At 47.1% G+C, this 16089-nt stretch overlaps 1 protein-coding gene across 2 annotated transcripts in view; it reads left to right on the forward strand.

Annotated features, from left to right (window-relative positions):
- The window catches only part of arhgap15 (Rho GTPase activating protein 15), a 43198-nt gene extending 36312 nt beyond the window's left edge, over positions 1–6886 (forward strand). For both annotated transcript variants that reach the window (XM_079732025.1, XM_079732024.1), the window contains exon 13: positions 4946–6886. In XM_079732025.1, the coding sequence (XP_079588151.1) occupies positions 4946–5126 (181 nt within the window). In that variant the 3' untranslated portion in view covers positions 5127–6886. The remainder of the gene's footprint in view (positions 1–4945) is intronic.
- Positions 6887–16089: the final 9203 nt, after the last annotated feature.

Consider the following 16089-nt stretch of genomic DNA (forward strand, 5'->3'; position numbering starts at 1 on the left):
GGGGCAGTGGGGAAAATAATTAGAAAAGTTCCATGGCTGCATCAGCTGACCGAAATGCTTATCAGAAATGTCAGATGATATTACAAGATGGAATTTAAGAGAGTGGTTACGGGTTGTGTGTTGGTGTGTTAATGCACATGCATATTTGTCCTTTGTGGGTGCGTGTGTGTGGGTGCGTGCGTCCGTGTGTGTGTCCTCATCTCGCACATGAAGTGAGGTTTACTCGGAAAACGAAGAGTGTTTTTTACGATCCAGGGCTCCGGCGAAGGGGTTTTATTTCGGTCCTGGCTGGGGCCGCCCCCTTTAGTAACGCAGGAGTCTATGAAGTTTTCATATCCTTTGTTGTGGCTTCATCCTCTGCCTGTGTGGAACCACGGCTTCTCTCCCCCCCCCCCCCCCCCCCCCCCACCACCACCAATTCATGGGGTCTGGCTTCAATATGGAGCTGTGTACTCGCATTGTGATGATGTGGTCAAGGAAACCAGATTCTCTGAAGTATACCTTCACTTAGCCGTTCTATTTCTTCCTTCTCTTTGTGGGTGTTTTTGTCACCGCCGGTCATGGGTTACCATTTACCGCTGAGGGTGGAAGTTTGTTTTATTTTTCTAAGGCATCTACGGCGGGGCAGAAGTTTTTCCGTGCCTCACTTCTTGCTGAACCCTCAGAGAACAGTGGCAGGGAGGCCCTCGTGATGAAAACCACCACGTACGGGCGTGGCCCCGACGCACGCTCAAATCACCCGTCTCGGGATGTATCTTTTTTCATTTCGCCTTTTTGGACTTTGCTAAAGTAGGGGTGGGGTTGCGGGGGATGTGGTACGCAGAAGGTGGGCTCTCTGGGGTGCATTTACCAATCAGTGCAATCCAACCGTAAACATTTACCTCCTGAACGGTAGCAGAAATACACTCAGCCGTGTGTTCTCTCTCTCCTCCTCCGTTCCTCCGTTTGTGTTAACGTGCGTTAAGATCAGACATGGGGGCGCTGTCGGTTCACTTCACGACTCTTGACACTTATAGTTCTGAGCCACTGGGGCCATTACCCCAGATGCACCACCCACCCCCGGCACCACCACCACCATCATCATCAACAACCGTCCCCTCTCTCTCTCCCTCTCCCTCTCTCTCTCTCTCTCTCTCTCTCTCTCTCTCTCTCTCTCCCCCTCCCTCTCTCTCTCTCGTCTTCCTCTGGCTTGGCGGGGCCCTCCCTTCCTGCCTTCCTCATCTCCACATCCTCCTCCTCCCCACCTCAATGTATTATCTGCCCCGTGATCCTGAAGGAGCCAATGACGCTGACCCAATTAGCAGGAGCCTTCCAGGCGAGTGGGGAGAGGGGACGCCAACATGGTCCAGCTACCATTTCCTGTTCCGCACCCCACACACACACACACACACACACACACACACACACAAACAGACACACACTGCACGCATTCAAGGAAAATTAGATGCTAATTAATTAGCATTGGCATCTTGAGTCGTGCAAGTCAGCCCATGTCGGGTGCAGGGAGCGGGATATCAGTGGTTCGTCAGTTCACATCAAGAGCCCTATGGTCACCTCCTAGGCACGCCGGGCACTTGCTATTGTGCATGGCACCATCACCCCCTCCTCACCACACCCCTTGAATTACTGTTTGGGGTCGGGGGGGGAGATAGAGGAAGTATGCCTGCATTAGCGGTCGGAGCTACCGCCCCGTGATCCGTCAAAAGAAAGTGAAAGACAGCTAAAGTGGTTGCCGTCAAAACCCCCAGAGAGCGAGGAGGTGTAGGCGGAGGGGACGGCGATGGGTGCCCGACGCGCCATGCGGATGGATCCGTGTCATGGATCCATCCAGGCAGGGGGTGGCACAGACGAGAATCGGGGGGGGGGGGGGGGGGGGCGGCAACGAGAGGATCCAAAGGGTCGGTGTGCAGGCTGAGGAGGGGCAGCTGTTGTATTAACACTAGCATCTGATTGCCAGAGAGCTGAAGAATCAGGACAGGGGAGCCTTGGTACAAGGTGATGTATTCCTCCTGTGAATATACAGCAGAATTACTTTAATAATTGAGTCTCCTTATTCGAGATCATTAGTGGGCCATTAGGCATGGCAATCCAGACCCTTAGATCATTGTACGATTCTAATTAAGTTAAAATGCTGATGCCAGGACAGGCATGGAACAGTGATGTACTGTGTACACGCACGGGGCTGAGGTTAATTGCAGACATAAATGGGAAATTATAGCGTGTACATGTTTCTAATCGGGTTTCACTTACACTGCACTCAGGGACACACCCCGAAACACTTAGTCACAGAAATGCACAATAAATACTACGCAGTACGCATGGCGCAGAGCCTTGTCAAAGAAAGTCATTCCCTTCGTATATATCAGCATCAAACAGTTAACATACAAATCTCTGAAACTCGCATGGAGGCCTTAAAAGGACCAAAAGGTCATCCAACATTTACCATGTTCAAACCCTAATGAGTCGTTTTGTTGTTTGTACTCGGCGGTCAACTTCTGACCTATTGTAATATATTGTCGCTCAAAAGTAAACCAAGGTCCTTTTTATTTGTTCAAGCTTAGTATCAAGGTATCAGTCCCCCTTCATTTTTTTGTTTTCTATTGTTTTTACGTTTACAACTCAACAAACTCAAGAGTGTTCCCTGGTAGAGCCAAGAACTGTGTGGCAGATGCTCTGGTCCTTCCTTCACGTGGAAACCGTAAAGGAGCCGTGATATTGTAAAACTCGGTAATTGTGCTTTTAGTAGCAGAGGTAATTGAATAGCAATGAATTTACTTCCTGCAATTTAACGCCCACCTGGAAAACTGAGCCTTAAATCTGGATTTGGTTAGGTTAACTTTACGCAGCTACTTTTGCTGCCTGGCCGTTTTAGTTCCAAGCTTGCTGACGCTGTGTGTCTCGTGCACATACCTAACCGTATGCTCGTATAAAACGATATAATAACACGTTTTATATCATTGTCTTCTCACGTTGGTCTTCATCACCCACGGACAGACAATACAGTATCATGTTTGGCTTTTGTTCTTTTGTTGCTCTTGTTACCTCCGAGCAGATGTTTTGAGGCATGGCAGATTAAAGACATATTCCAAGGAAAACGTCTTTGCAGAGCGTGAGATGAGAATAATTATTCGTAATGATTATGCCAATGAAGATGACGGTCGGGACTTGGGTTCATTAATGAGGTTAAGGGCTATGCAGAGCACGCACATACTTAGTCCATAGTCTAATGACATATGGCAGGCCAAGATGTTGGCCATCACATGCAATTAAACATCGCTGGCCAAGTTTTAAGAGGTGATAGATGCATTATGATACGGAGATATCCCCACTCTGACCTTAATATCAGAATTGCCTTCGGAGAGATTGAGAACACATTCAACTAGAACAAAGTTAATACACACTTAATGAACAAGTGTGTGTGTGTGTGTGTGTGTGTGTGTGTGTGTGTGTGTGTGTGTGTGTGTGTGCATGCGTACAGTGAATGCATGCAATGGCAGCGCGTGCCATCCGGGGGGGAAAATTCACAACGCGTGTTTTCGCTTTGTGTTTTACGACTCGCAAGGGCCTAGATAACATGGCGCTCAGCTCGTCCAAACAGCAGTTTGAGACACGCCACTGCATCGCAAACATGAACATGCCTGGCACGCTGACAATACCTTTTGGATGCAATTGCGCTTCGAGGCACGCACCCCCCCTCGTTTAGGGGCAAGGAGGGGACTAGGATCCCCACCTCAGAACGCTTCGTCAAGCGCCCACTGACAGCTTGGAGAGGGGCCCCGCACCACAGTCCTTCCATCCCCTTCCAGGCCTCACTCCATAACGGGCCCCGAGGCCTGCGGGCGACGTCCTCCGTGGAGCTGCTGGTCCTCCACCAAAAATGGCTCGGCCTGTTCCTGTCCCCAAGCCAAGCCTCAGCCCAAGGAGAATGCAAGCACTAGCCGTAGTCCCAAGCTTGTCTCTCTCTCTCTCTCTCTCTCTCTGCCTTTTGTGTCTCTTTCTCATTGCAAATCCCATTGCAGTTCATCCACACATAGAAAGGAATATACACATAAACCCAGAACCACAACGCCCATGAGTCCTCAGATACTCCCAGTAGAAGTTCCAGGGTGTCCCTTGTTTAATGGAACACCTTTTCATAGAATCTGCTTGTAAGGGGAAAGATGGTTCGCCCCCCGAGCGCCACTCTTTTTATTTCCACCAAAGTCCAACCGAGGTGAACACAGTGTCGTTTTCTTTTTCTGCTTCACAACCAGTTTTTCCTCCTGACCGCAGAAAGTTTCAAGTCTTACACGAGTCGAATGCGGATCTGCACTTTCCCCCCAAAGCCAAGTTTTGTCTGGTTTCCCCGCTTGCCCAGACGCCGGCGCTGCTAAACCTCGACCCGCATTACTTTTAGAACTCCTTCCCCCCAACCCCCGCTTTCGGGTGGATGGATGTTCTGCAAGGCGCACCGCCGTTGCCGAAACTTGCGGCCGTGGAGGGAGGGAGTGAGTGAGGTTTGAGCCGTGGCTGAAACCTGGATCTCGGAGCACCTAAAGCCGGCTTCACTAAATAACACGGTACCACTGCCAGTTGAGAAACGAGATACACTTCAGACACGGGGGCCGCTCCAGGGGTAGAACCTACTGAACCGAGGACTGTGAAGACATAACTTGAAGGTACTTTGGTTTACACTGGAAGAAGACACGAGGGGTACGTGTGCCAAGAGGTGCACGGAGCCTTGTGTTAAGTATATGTGTACTGCCGTTCGACCAGAGGAAACTGGGCTCGGATGTGGAGCTCTATTTGAACGGCGTATGCCAATGGATTCTGTTGTTTTGGAGTGGCGGGGTGGAGGGATGGGTTTGGTTGATTACCAGATTGATTTGTAGCAAAGTATGACGTTTGGTTTCTGAAGATGCGTCAATGGGTTTGTTTAATCTCGTTTTGGTCTTCGTTTCGACAGAGTCCTCGCCTGCTCAACGAAGAACCTGATGTCCAGCCAAGGAGTCAGCATCGTGTTCGGCCCCACCCTCATGTGGCCCGAGATGGACTGTGGCAACATGGCCTACAACATGCTCTACCAGAACCAGATAGTGGAGTTCATCCTCATGGAGAGCCGCGACATCTTTGACCTCGCCATGTAGTAGCCCCCCCAAACCCCCCTCCCCCCCTCCCCAACCCTGTGGCTGACCGTGAGGTCTGGTCCTTTGAAGGGGCTCCATAGATCTGTATGTTACTCAATGTGTGGAGAGTTGAAAGAAATGGAATGTACTGACATGTACTGCTTTCTTAGGGCGTATTCACACCTGCCCTGTTTGGTTCGAACCAAACCAAAAAAAAACGCTGGTGCGGACCTTTCGGGCTGGTGTGAATACAAACCATCGAACTCTGGTGCGGACCAAACAGCCGGTCCGAGACCCAGCCGGAGAGGTGGTCTTGTGGTCTGCTGTTCGCTCGAGATGTGAATGGGACCGCGCTCGGCCCAACCCAGTTCTAAAAATAATATGCCTTTTTGGACGCAACAGGCTCCCACTGCTGCTTGTTTATTTGTTTTGTTTGATTTGCGAGGTAAATTCAAAGATCAACGTCACGTTATCAGAGCGGCATCACGTTATCAGACCCGTTAAAAATGTGCCGGCTCAACATGTAGCGAAGAGGAGACGAAATGTCTTTTGGATATTTGGGCAGACACCAACAACATATAAAGTATGTTGGAGAACACAATAATTCGGACGCATTTAATTACATTCAGTACAATGATGGGGGAGAAGGCGTTCAAGCGGCCCGCGGATAGCATAACGTCATAAAATCGACGTTGTGCCTCTGATGCTCCAAAAGTAATGCAAATGTTTGTAAATGTATGAACCCAATCAGTATAAGCACAACGAGGGCAGCACGCTGAATCTCCATAGTTTGTTGACTTTCTTTTCTTTGTTTACTTTTTTTTATGCGTTACCCCGCCCCCGACCGTCTTGTCCAATGATTGAACGATCTATGCGCAAACGTGCGTTGTTGACAAATTCTCGGACTGTTGCGAAAAATTGCAATGTGAAAAGGAACCGCACCAAACCAAAAAACAAACATTGCGTTTTGGTCCGGACCAAAGAGATCGAACTAAGGACTTTCCTGGTGTGAATACGCCCTTAGATAAATGTTAGCGAGGTCTGTGAGGGAAATGACTGCGCTCTAAAACGGCAGTACAATTTGAACTGCACCTTTTTTATGACATTGCAATGTCTTGGGTATTTGGCTTCAATTATTTCTACACCATCAGCTGCATTTGCACAAATACAACACCTGCCAAATCTCAAAACTAAAGTAGCTCAGGTATAATTTATAACCAGTAGCCATTATGGTGAGGCACGTCCTCAAGAGATGCCCCACCACACAGTAATGCAGTACGCGCAGTGTCCACAAATCTCAATCCACGTCACCGCGTTATCATTTGAATGATATGTGCTTACGAAATGCTTCTATAGTTCTGCGAACTAATTGTGTATTGCTGCATATTAGGGGTTTACAGCTCATGTTATTGAGTTTGAATTGTGTTATCTCAACGTAGCTCTTTCATTAACGCCGCCGTGTTATTGGTCAACATTACTCTTGGTCACATGTCGGTGATGTATGTAGTGGTGATCCTGTGTAGTGAGGATACTTCTACCAAAATTAAATTAAACAAAGCATACATATAATGAGGTCATATCATTTGGATAGTGAAGTAATTTGAATTATTTGGATGAATGAAATTAATGAATAAATAATGAGTACCATAAATAATGCCCTTTTATAACGTTTGTATATTTTCTTTAAAATGCCTTAATAATAGGTCATTATATATTTTCCAGTGCCAACAATTAAGGCAGAATTCAAAGGAAATGTTGATCTTTCTATAATAAAAACATTGTTTATATGAAGGAGTCCAATCATTATTTGACACTCGGTGTTGGTTATTAAGAATATAATAAACTTTTGCACTGGATTCACGTTGAACAGCAGCTAAATCTAGATAATTAAATCATGTGTTTTACATGCAATGTAAATCAAGAGATGTATCTCTCTCATCAAGAGGGATAAATGATTGTGTCTATGTATGGGGGAGGGCTGTTTAGAATAGATTTAGCTTAATGTAATAATGTTGAATATGATATTGGTTAAAATTCCAGACTGTCTTGAATCCAGCAAGAGCTTGAATATAGCTTTTTGGAACCGTATCTGCCAGTGAGACACTATCAATGTTCATATGACCTGGACACAGTCACATGGAGACATTCAATGCAACACGATGTCCCATCGATTACAAAATCTAAATACACTTTTGATGTATTGGACTTCAACATTCTGTTGGCGTAAACACAAAGGAAAGACACTTTCAAATCCAACCAACTCTTTCTCTTTTGAACAGCGATCCTAACCTCAACTATCTTTAACCAGACGTTCTGCTTGTAGCATGATCCTACTCGGAGCACACACACACACACACACACACACAAACAAACACATAGACACACACACACACACCCAATGCAAGACGATTACCTTCAATCATTTTCAATGGCAGACTGCTCTTTGCAGAAGGTTTACTAATGGTAGTCCTTCCTGAAATAAAACAGTCAATCAGGGTGCAAAACTGCAGGGGGGAGGAGAGGGGGGGAGGGGGGGCATGGTGGTGGTCTGCCAAGCTCTTTGTAGTCTAATGGTAATCATAGGACTAGGATCAGGCATGTATGTCAGCTCCTGTTACACACACACGCTTTTTTACGCCAATAACGCGGGTCGCAATTAAAAAGAAACGGAATGTCTGTCTTATCTAGATGAGGTTGGGGGGGGGGGGGGGGGGGGGGGTATTCAGATATGCTACCGGGCATATCCTGCACGCTGTTCTTCTAACGCTTGTGATGGAAGAGGAGGGGGGGAGTGAGAAGGACGTACGTCTAATTCTGATTCGACGAGGGGCCGCATAGGCTCCAGAAGGATGAAGTGCACCGAGTCATTCTCAACGTGCACCAGAGTCCCTCTTTGTACCACGACCACTGGATATATGATACAAGTACACCAGGGTTGTACGTGTGCTGATACTTTGTTCTGTTTTAATGGAAGGTTAATCATCAGTCACCCGAAAAAATCCTCTGGCAGCAAATGTATTTTTTGTTGTGCTTTTTAATTGCCTGTGTGAGTGACAGCTCCCTCTGCTGGCGAGGGAGAGCTAGGGTATAGGCTTCTTAATTCATTCAGTCATCTACTCACGCTCGCACTGGCTCACACCCACATTTGACATGCACACACATATGCAGAGAAACACACAGGAACAGGCCTCCCCCACAAACACACAGAAAAATACACACACATACACGCACGCACACTCACACATAAATACACACACAGGTGTTCTCCATCACTCGTATCAGCACAGCTGCTCTCTCTCTCTCTCTCTCTCTCTCTCTCTCTCTCTCTCTCTCTCTCTCTCTCTCTCTCTCTCTCTCTCTCTCTCTCTCTCTCTCTCTCTCTCTCTCTCTCTCTGCCTTGGCACCACCAGTGCGCCTCGAACCACATGAAACGCACAGAGAATGTGTTCATTGAATTTCCTGCCCTGCGACCGGGGCTTTGTGCTCTAAAGGTTTATTTTAGTCTTGAAAGAGAGAGGAGGAGCAGGAGTCCCATGGCGGGAGAGCCAGGTACCATGTGTTACAAAGGGCCAATGTAAACACAAATAAACTCTGGGGCTTTTCACTTTTCCTTCGCCTTCCTTTCGCTACGACACGATATTGATCCGAGCGAAGGGAAGATGTCACGCAAATAGCGGCAGTGCCTCTCGTATCGCGGCCTTAACGGTATCTCATCTTCATTATTTAGCCACAGCCCCGGCGTTGTTTAGAGACTTGTGAAATACAGGGGGCCACCCTGGAGTGAAAATAACTTGACAGGCACATAGGTTTGGCTGCCAAAACACCAGATCCAGATCGAGCATGATGAAACGGCGCTTTATTCAGCCGCGGCTGCATCACGCAGAGTCAAAGGCTCTGTTATTATGATGGAAGATGCAGCGGAGCGTTAAGTCATTTGGCGTTTCCACGGGAGCTTACCTCCACGACCCACACGGGGGGGAAAAAAACACAAATAAAAAAAGCGTGGACTCATGATCTGATATGCAAGCAGGGCATTCCCATAAAGCGAATGTGACTTGTGTAAATACTGTCAAAAAGCCCTCGCTAAAGGTCCATATGGATCGAATGTACAAATAATCCCGACAAAAAAGTACAATCGCGTCCGTGTGGTGCCGTTACGAACAATGTTCACATCGGTTTTGAATCAGCAAAAAAAGATCCCCCCCCCCACCCCAAAAAAAACGCTTTCATATTCGCTCACAGCAGTTTTCCTTTATACCCACCAACAAAAAAAAACCTGATCTAAATGTATGGATTCTTTTTATTCTCTCTCTCTCTCTCTCTCTCTCTCTCTCTCTCTCTCTCTCTCTCTCTCTCTCTCTCTCTCTCTCTCTCTCTCGTGCCGGGAGATAAGGCGGTCTGTAATTATGGGAAAGGCATTTTTCTGTGTTTTATTATTCCCTAAATCAGATGTCTCATGCTCTGGCAGCAATGGGACTGGGAACGAGCGTTTGGGGTTGGGGGGGGGGGGGGGGGGGGGGGGGGATTGACAACACTTAAAGACTAGCTCTTGTGGTCCTGTGTTTAGCTAAACCTCCACAGCCGAAAGCGAGAAGAGAGGAGAGGAGAGAGAAAAAGGGGTTGGTGGTGGTGGTAAAGGGGGGGTTTGGGGGCGACAATGAGCTCCAGCTTTGGGTGACCTCCCCTTTCTGCTGGCATCGGCAATCACATTCGAAGACTGAGAAAAAAAAAAAAAGAAACTGACGGGCCACCGAAGCTTTCAACGCCTGGCCAGGAGGGAAAACAAAATGGAGCTGAAGTTGAAAGAGAAGGTGGATCTAAAGGGTCCTGTTGGAACGCTTTTTTATTTGCACAATGTTACTGTTTTTACAATTGCTTTGTGCCTTGCTTGAAGCTTGACACACACACCGGCACACTTATACACACACACGCATGTGCACACACAGACACACACACGGAACACGTTTGGTGGGATCTTGAGGTGTAAGAGGATGAGAGCATGATAGACTAATATCTATAAATACCGACAGGCCTTGTTGTGCACAATGAAAGGAGACAGACCCTGTGCGTGGGGTCCCTATAGAGCAGTGTTTGGGGACCCTACGAGAGAGAGAGAGAGAGAGAGAGAGAGAGAGAGAGAGAGAGAGAGAGAGAGAGAGAGAGAGAGAGAGAGAGAGAGAGAGAGAGAAAACATACAAGATGACACAACCAGCGTCGGCTTGGAGCACTCCGTGCGCGAACATGACTCAGTGCAGCAGTATGGGAATGTGGCCCGATGTGTTTTGGGTCGAAGCGCCAAGCCAAGCTCTGAGTGTATTATTTCATATAATAAGCAACGGCAGCTCCCATTTATACTTTTTGCCTTTCTTTTTTCCCAATTTTGCCCTCTCTTTGTTCTTCCGCTCATGGCAATGGACGCCTGCCTGTCTAAATAGGACCAGAAAAAAAATAAAAAAAGTACAGTATCTAGGGGGAAGAAAGTGAGTGTGTGTGTGTTGGTATGAAATGAAAAGCGTTGCAGTACGGCGTCCCTGCGCTTCTAAACCACCAGGCCCATTAAAAACACACAGCTGAATATGGCAGCATATTGATAGCATATGACCGTGTCACTTGAGGACAACTCCCTTTTTGTATTTTCATTTGTCGGTTTCGATTTTTTTCCTCTCTCTCTCTCTCCCCCCCTATCAGGAACACTGGGGAACAGGGAGCAAAAAAAGACTCACATGGCAACGGTAAAATAAATAATTAAGACAAACGATATAAACAAGTAAATACAAACAGAAAAAAGCTAATGTGCAATCGGCATCTGGCTGGTCCAATTACGACACCTTCAGTGCTTCCACCTCATCCCGGGAGTCTTCGTCTTCCTCTGAAGCTTCGTGGTGCAAGAAAATAATAAAAAATTGTGGCTGGCCTGTATTTAAAAATGCATCTTTCAAGTCCTGCATTTTTAAACAACCCTGAGATACAGGGTGACAGTCGGGACGGGATGCCTTTGATGTGTCGCAGTTCCTTTATCACAGCTGCAAAGTCTTTTTAAGTATTTGCCTTTGATTGTATGTATATTATATTTAGTTTGTTTCTCTCTCTCTGTCTCTCTCTGTGTCTCTCTCTCTCTGTCTACAAAGTGGGGTGAACGAAACATGGACATCAATTCCTTGTATGTTTAACAGTACAATTGTTTGCCGTTCAAGTCACCGTGGGGTAAAACAAAGAAAAACTGCAGCCCAAACAAATTGGGAATGTGTGTATGCACATCTAACACCCGCATGCCTTCGTGTGTCTGTGTGTGTACGGGTGTGTGTCGCCACGCGTGCATGCCGACCGCTGAAGCGAGCCACTGAGACCTTGCGAGGACGTGTTAATAAAGCCGTGTTTGGTGACAGAAGGATCTGGCGTGGCACAACAGGTACTCCTGCAGACTAGAAGAAACCATCAGATAGAAAGGAAGAAAAAACGCAGAACACCACCACTTCCTTATCCATTATCCACATGCGCACATGTGCATTAGCATAAACACATTTCCCAGACCGGTGTCTTTTGTTGTTGTCGTTCTGTTAGTTTGTGGTTCGGTGCTGGAGGTGTTGTTTCAGCCTACAATCAGACCGCCGCAGAGCCAAGAGGATGGAACCGGCCTCGCCCCTGATGCGTGAAATTAACGCCGCTGTTCTTTGGTGATAATCCACCGGTTTCCAAAAAGGCCTCAAACCAGCATTTTTTTTTGCCTCACTTTTAAAAAAGAAGCTACACTCCTTCCCCCGTTTCTGCGGTTTCGCTCACGCCTCACTCTCTGCGTACAGTCGCACCCCGTGTGTTGCCCCGGCGACGGAGGTTTTTGTTGACCAAAAAAAAAAAAGACAATTCCCGTTTCAGTATGCACAATATGGTCGACAAACACGCCGAACCAGCAGAAGCTGGATCATTTTGTTTGCCGCATTCATTTCTCTTGTTTGTTTACCCTCTCCCCCCGCAGAAAGAAAATGACATTCGCCCTGGACACGGGAGGAAAAAAACAAAAGACTGGGCTAACCGTTCCTTTCTTGGATGGGTGGAGTGGGGAGGTGGGGACGGGGACGGGAGGGTTTGAGGGAGTGCGCTTCCCTGTGAGGCTGAGATGAGTGAGCAGGCCGCGGCTCAAGGCTACGCAGTCTAGTCATCCACCACCTCCAGCTACCACCGCGATGCGCCCCATCTAGCAACCTCACACATTAAGCCCTGAACCGCCTTGCCTCCTATTGCACCCAGGGCGAACTGAAACCAAGGGGGGAAAAAAAGGCAGAGTAAAAAAGAGAAAAAAAAGAAAAGCTTTAATTACTAGGGAATGACAACGGGCTCCGAACGCGACGCCCAAAACAGGCAAAGCCGTTCACGCACGGGTGCGTCGCTGGGTCGTCGCTCGTAGGTTCTGCCACGGTTGCTCAGTGTACTCGGTACTAGTGCCCTAGAACCTTCCTCAGGAGGAAGAGGAGAAGGAGGGAGGAGGAGGTGGAGGATGGAGGCCCCTGGAAGCAATACAGTACAGGGCGGAATGTTAGAACACAGATAGCGAGCCGCGAACGTGTGCCCCCTTATCAGTGTCTGGGAGGCACCGAGAACAACTGCATGGTGAATTAACAGAAAGGAGGGTGGGGCAAACAAACCTTAACTCGCAGCTTTCAAGATAAATTAAAGGAAAATGGAAGAAGAAAGAAAAAAATATCACTGGGGGATTTTTCAGCTGGGAGTGAACCCTAGACAAACAGTTGGGTGGTGGTGGTGGTGGTGGTGGTGGTGGGTGGGGGGGAAGGCGTCTCGGAGTGACACGTTCAAAGTCAACAAACACTACAGCCCTAAGGTATGAAATATTAAACGCTAATGAACATACCACACACACACACGCACACACATGCAATATACATCAACCCCCCCCCCCCACACACACACACACACACACACACACATATTTACTACCTAGATCACAAACAAGCACGTAGGCTGCAGTCAACACCGGCAGCTCTGCACGACACCCGGACTATTTAAAGCAGCATCAATTAACAACCCAATGAAACTGTTTAATGCATTCACTGTTTTATGGACTTCACCATAAAAGCTTTATGAGCGGGGGTGGCTGTTCTTTTTTATATGTGCCTGCAAACCTGGAGGCTCTTGTTGGGGAGGTTCACCGTGTCCCTGGGCCGTGACCTGGCTCTGGGGGCCCCGGGGCCAAAGGACTATCCGTGGTGACATCGACTATTAAGGTACGGATCAGCACACATTCAATGTTTTGGCTGTTTTTCTTCGCCTCACACAGCTGGCTCCACTCTCGCTAGGTAGGTAGCTGGAGCTTAAGGGAGTGGGGGGGAATATGTGTGTGTGTGTGTGTGTGTGTGTGTGTGTGTGTGTGTGTGTGTGTGTGTGTGTGTGTGTGTGTGTGTGTGTGTGTGTGTGTGTGTGTGTGTGGGAGGAGGGTGATGTTGAGGGTGGTATTGGCGGCTCAGATCGTCTTAAGGATTCACTAGAGCACGTGTCACTCACACACACACACACACACACACACACACACACACCCAGTGTGGACCCTGGCGACGCTGGGCTAATGTGGTCACAGTGTGACCCACTTAAACAATGACCACTCTCCAAATCGGCAGCGTGTTGAGTACATCATCTGTGGTGGCTTGGGTGTGTGTGTGTGTGTGTGTGTGTGTGTGTGTGTGTGTGTGGTGGGGGGGGGGGGAGGGGGCGGTGTAGCAGCATCTGCAGGGCTCTCGTATTGGCACTGTTTCACATCACTTTCGCCATATGTGTTAATTTCTCTTTCTGGGTAAAAGCCTTCTGTGTACCTTTGGCTGCGACTCAGCTTTCAAACCCCTACAGAACCTCCGACCACACCACCCCCCCTCCCCTCTCCCCCCTTTCCACCCCCTCATAAGGGATTCAAATAAACGTATTCATGATGCTCCCGATGTACGGCGCATAACTCAACTGTTCTACAGGAACTCTTTAACCCCCTGTAATATTTAGCGCAGTCCGACTACTGTGCTCCTGCTCATCGGTAATGTGTTCGGAGGAACGTTCTCACAGTTTAATGTGAACTTATGTCCTCCTGGTCCGAGCTCCGTGAATTAACACGGAGGCAGACGGGGAGAGCTGAATGATGACGGTCAAACAAGGGAATCAATGTAAGATTAATGTGCGTAATATTAAAGCTGTCACGCAACATGACAGGGACGTAACAGCGCTATTAGACCTTGATTTATTACGCCGGTGACTCTAAAGTGTCCAATGAACGGTCAGTTGGTTAAGCCAGGGCTGTGCTTCCATGGAGCAGACAGCCTACTGCCTTTCCTTAACTGTTCTAATGGCTGATAGCTTCCATGGATTGCCGTCTAAGATATGATGAAAATGTAAATGATTACCTCTAATTGAATATGGGTTGATACACTGTATGCTGTTTTAATACTTATAAAGGCATAATGTGCTGTGCTATTCTTTTCATTATGATTTAGCATTTTTCTATAATGTAATATGCAAGTATGATAGTGCATGACGTTCTTTGGACCGTATTGAACACAGTAGGATTCGCCTGAAGAAGTTATCCTGAAAATAAACCAAATTCTCTCTAATTTGTGCATAACAAAGGGACGTGTGTCCTGCATACATAAGATAGATCTAGATTTTTTTATTATCAGACAAGTTTGACAACACATATTTGTTGCAATTATTCATCAAAGCGACTCCAGTCGTACCAGCATTCTAACCTTGATTAAATAAAGTACTTATTTATTTATTCGGTCTTCATAAATGGTGCCTTTAATTTTCCTCTCTTTCCAGAAGAAAGCTGCAGTGCCCACCGCAGAAAATGCCTGGTCTCTGTTGTAAAGGACGCTCACTGGATTGGTTAAACATAAGGTTGTCCTGGCTTATTATCCACACGCGATTTGGAATTGGGACTAATCACTTTGACCTTACTTCACCGTAACGCTCAAAGACATTTGCTAAGGTGGTTATAGACCTTTGTAGTTCGTTATTCAAACAGGACTAGAAGGTACTTTTCGGTATGAAATTTCTTCTGAAAAGGTCGCCTCTGTTTCCATTGCAGTCAGAACTTCAGAAAAAACCCCAACATGAAATGGTTTTCATATGTACGGTGGGGCCATAATGTACCGCTTAGGGCTTTTTCTGAGGTTGACGTTGGCCTCTCGGTCGCGTCTCTGATGAGCTTCCTGTGGTCAACCGTCTTCTATACCGTCATCCATTTTGGATCTGTGGAGCTATTTTTCTTTTGCATCATGATTATGGCCTTTACTTTGTTCCCCCGGTATATACGGTGTATGTTTAAATAGACTTGTGTTCAGTTTTCCTTTCACAATTTTTACTCCAATGATATTTTCAATGAGACCCTTGAGATCTCCACGCTGGCCAGAGTACCGTGCTGTGAAACAGTGTTTTCACAAAGAAAAAGGGTAGGGAGTTCCTTGGTCTAACCTTACACTGAACCATCTGATTACATGTGTTAGGCATATATCTGGCCTGTCCTAATGAGCAAATCCAGATAATTAAAACTACTTTTACTTTCTGAAGCTGCCGTCTTTAGTTTGGTCGGTTCCTTTCTCACAGATATAATAAAAAAAGGCTAAATAAAGCCAAATAAAGCCCAGACTTAGACAAATGAAAAGCCTTAATTAAATCAGTGGGCACATTTACAAACGACCATATAGAAAGTATATCGTCGACCACCAAACCCATAAAACGATTCCAAAGCCTTTGATACCTTCTATTTCAAATGAGTACTTCCTTTTGTTATGTGCAGGATCAAATAATAATCCTCCACACTGCTCACATACAGCATTTTCCTTCGACACACCACAGACAATGCTTCATCTTACTCTCGCACACTCTGCCCGATGCCTCGCAGTTTGCTGCGGCGTGTCAGCCACGATACGCACACATGTTGTGTAGCTGCGGGAGGCCGCACACACACGGCAGGCCGCTGCTACACACTGCT

The sequence above is a fragment of the Pollachius pollachius genome, assembly GCF_949987615.1.
Source record: "Pollachius pollachius genome assembly, chromosome: 3".
Lineage (NCBI taxonomy): Eukaryota > Metazoa > Chordata > Actinopteri > Gadiformes > Gadidae > Pollachius > Pollachius pollachius.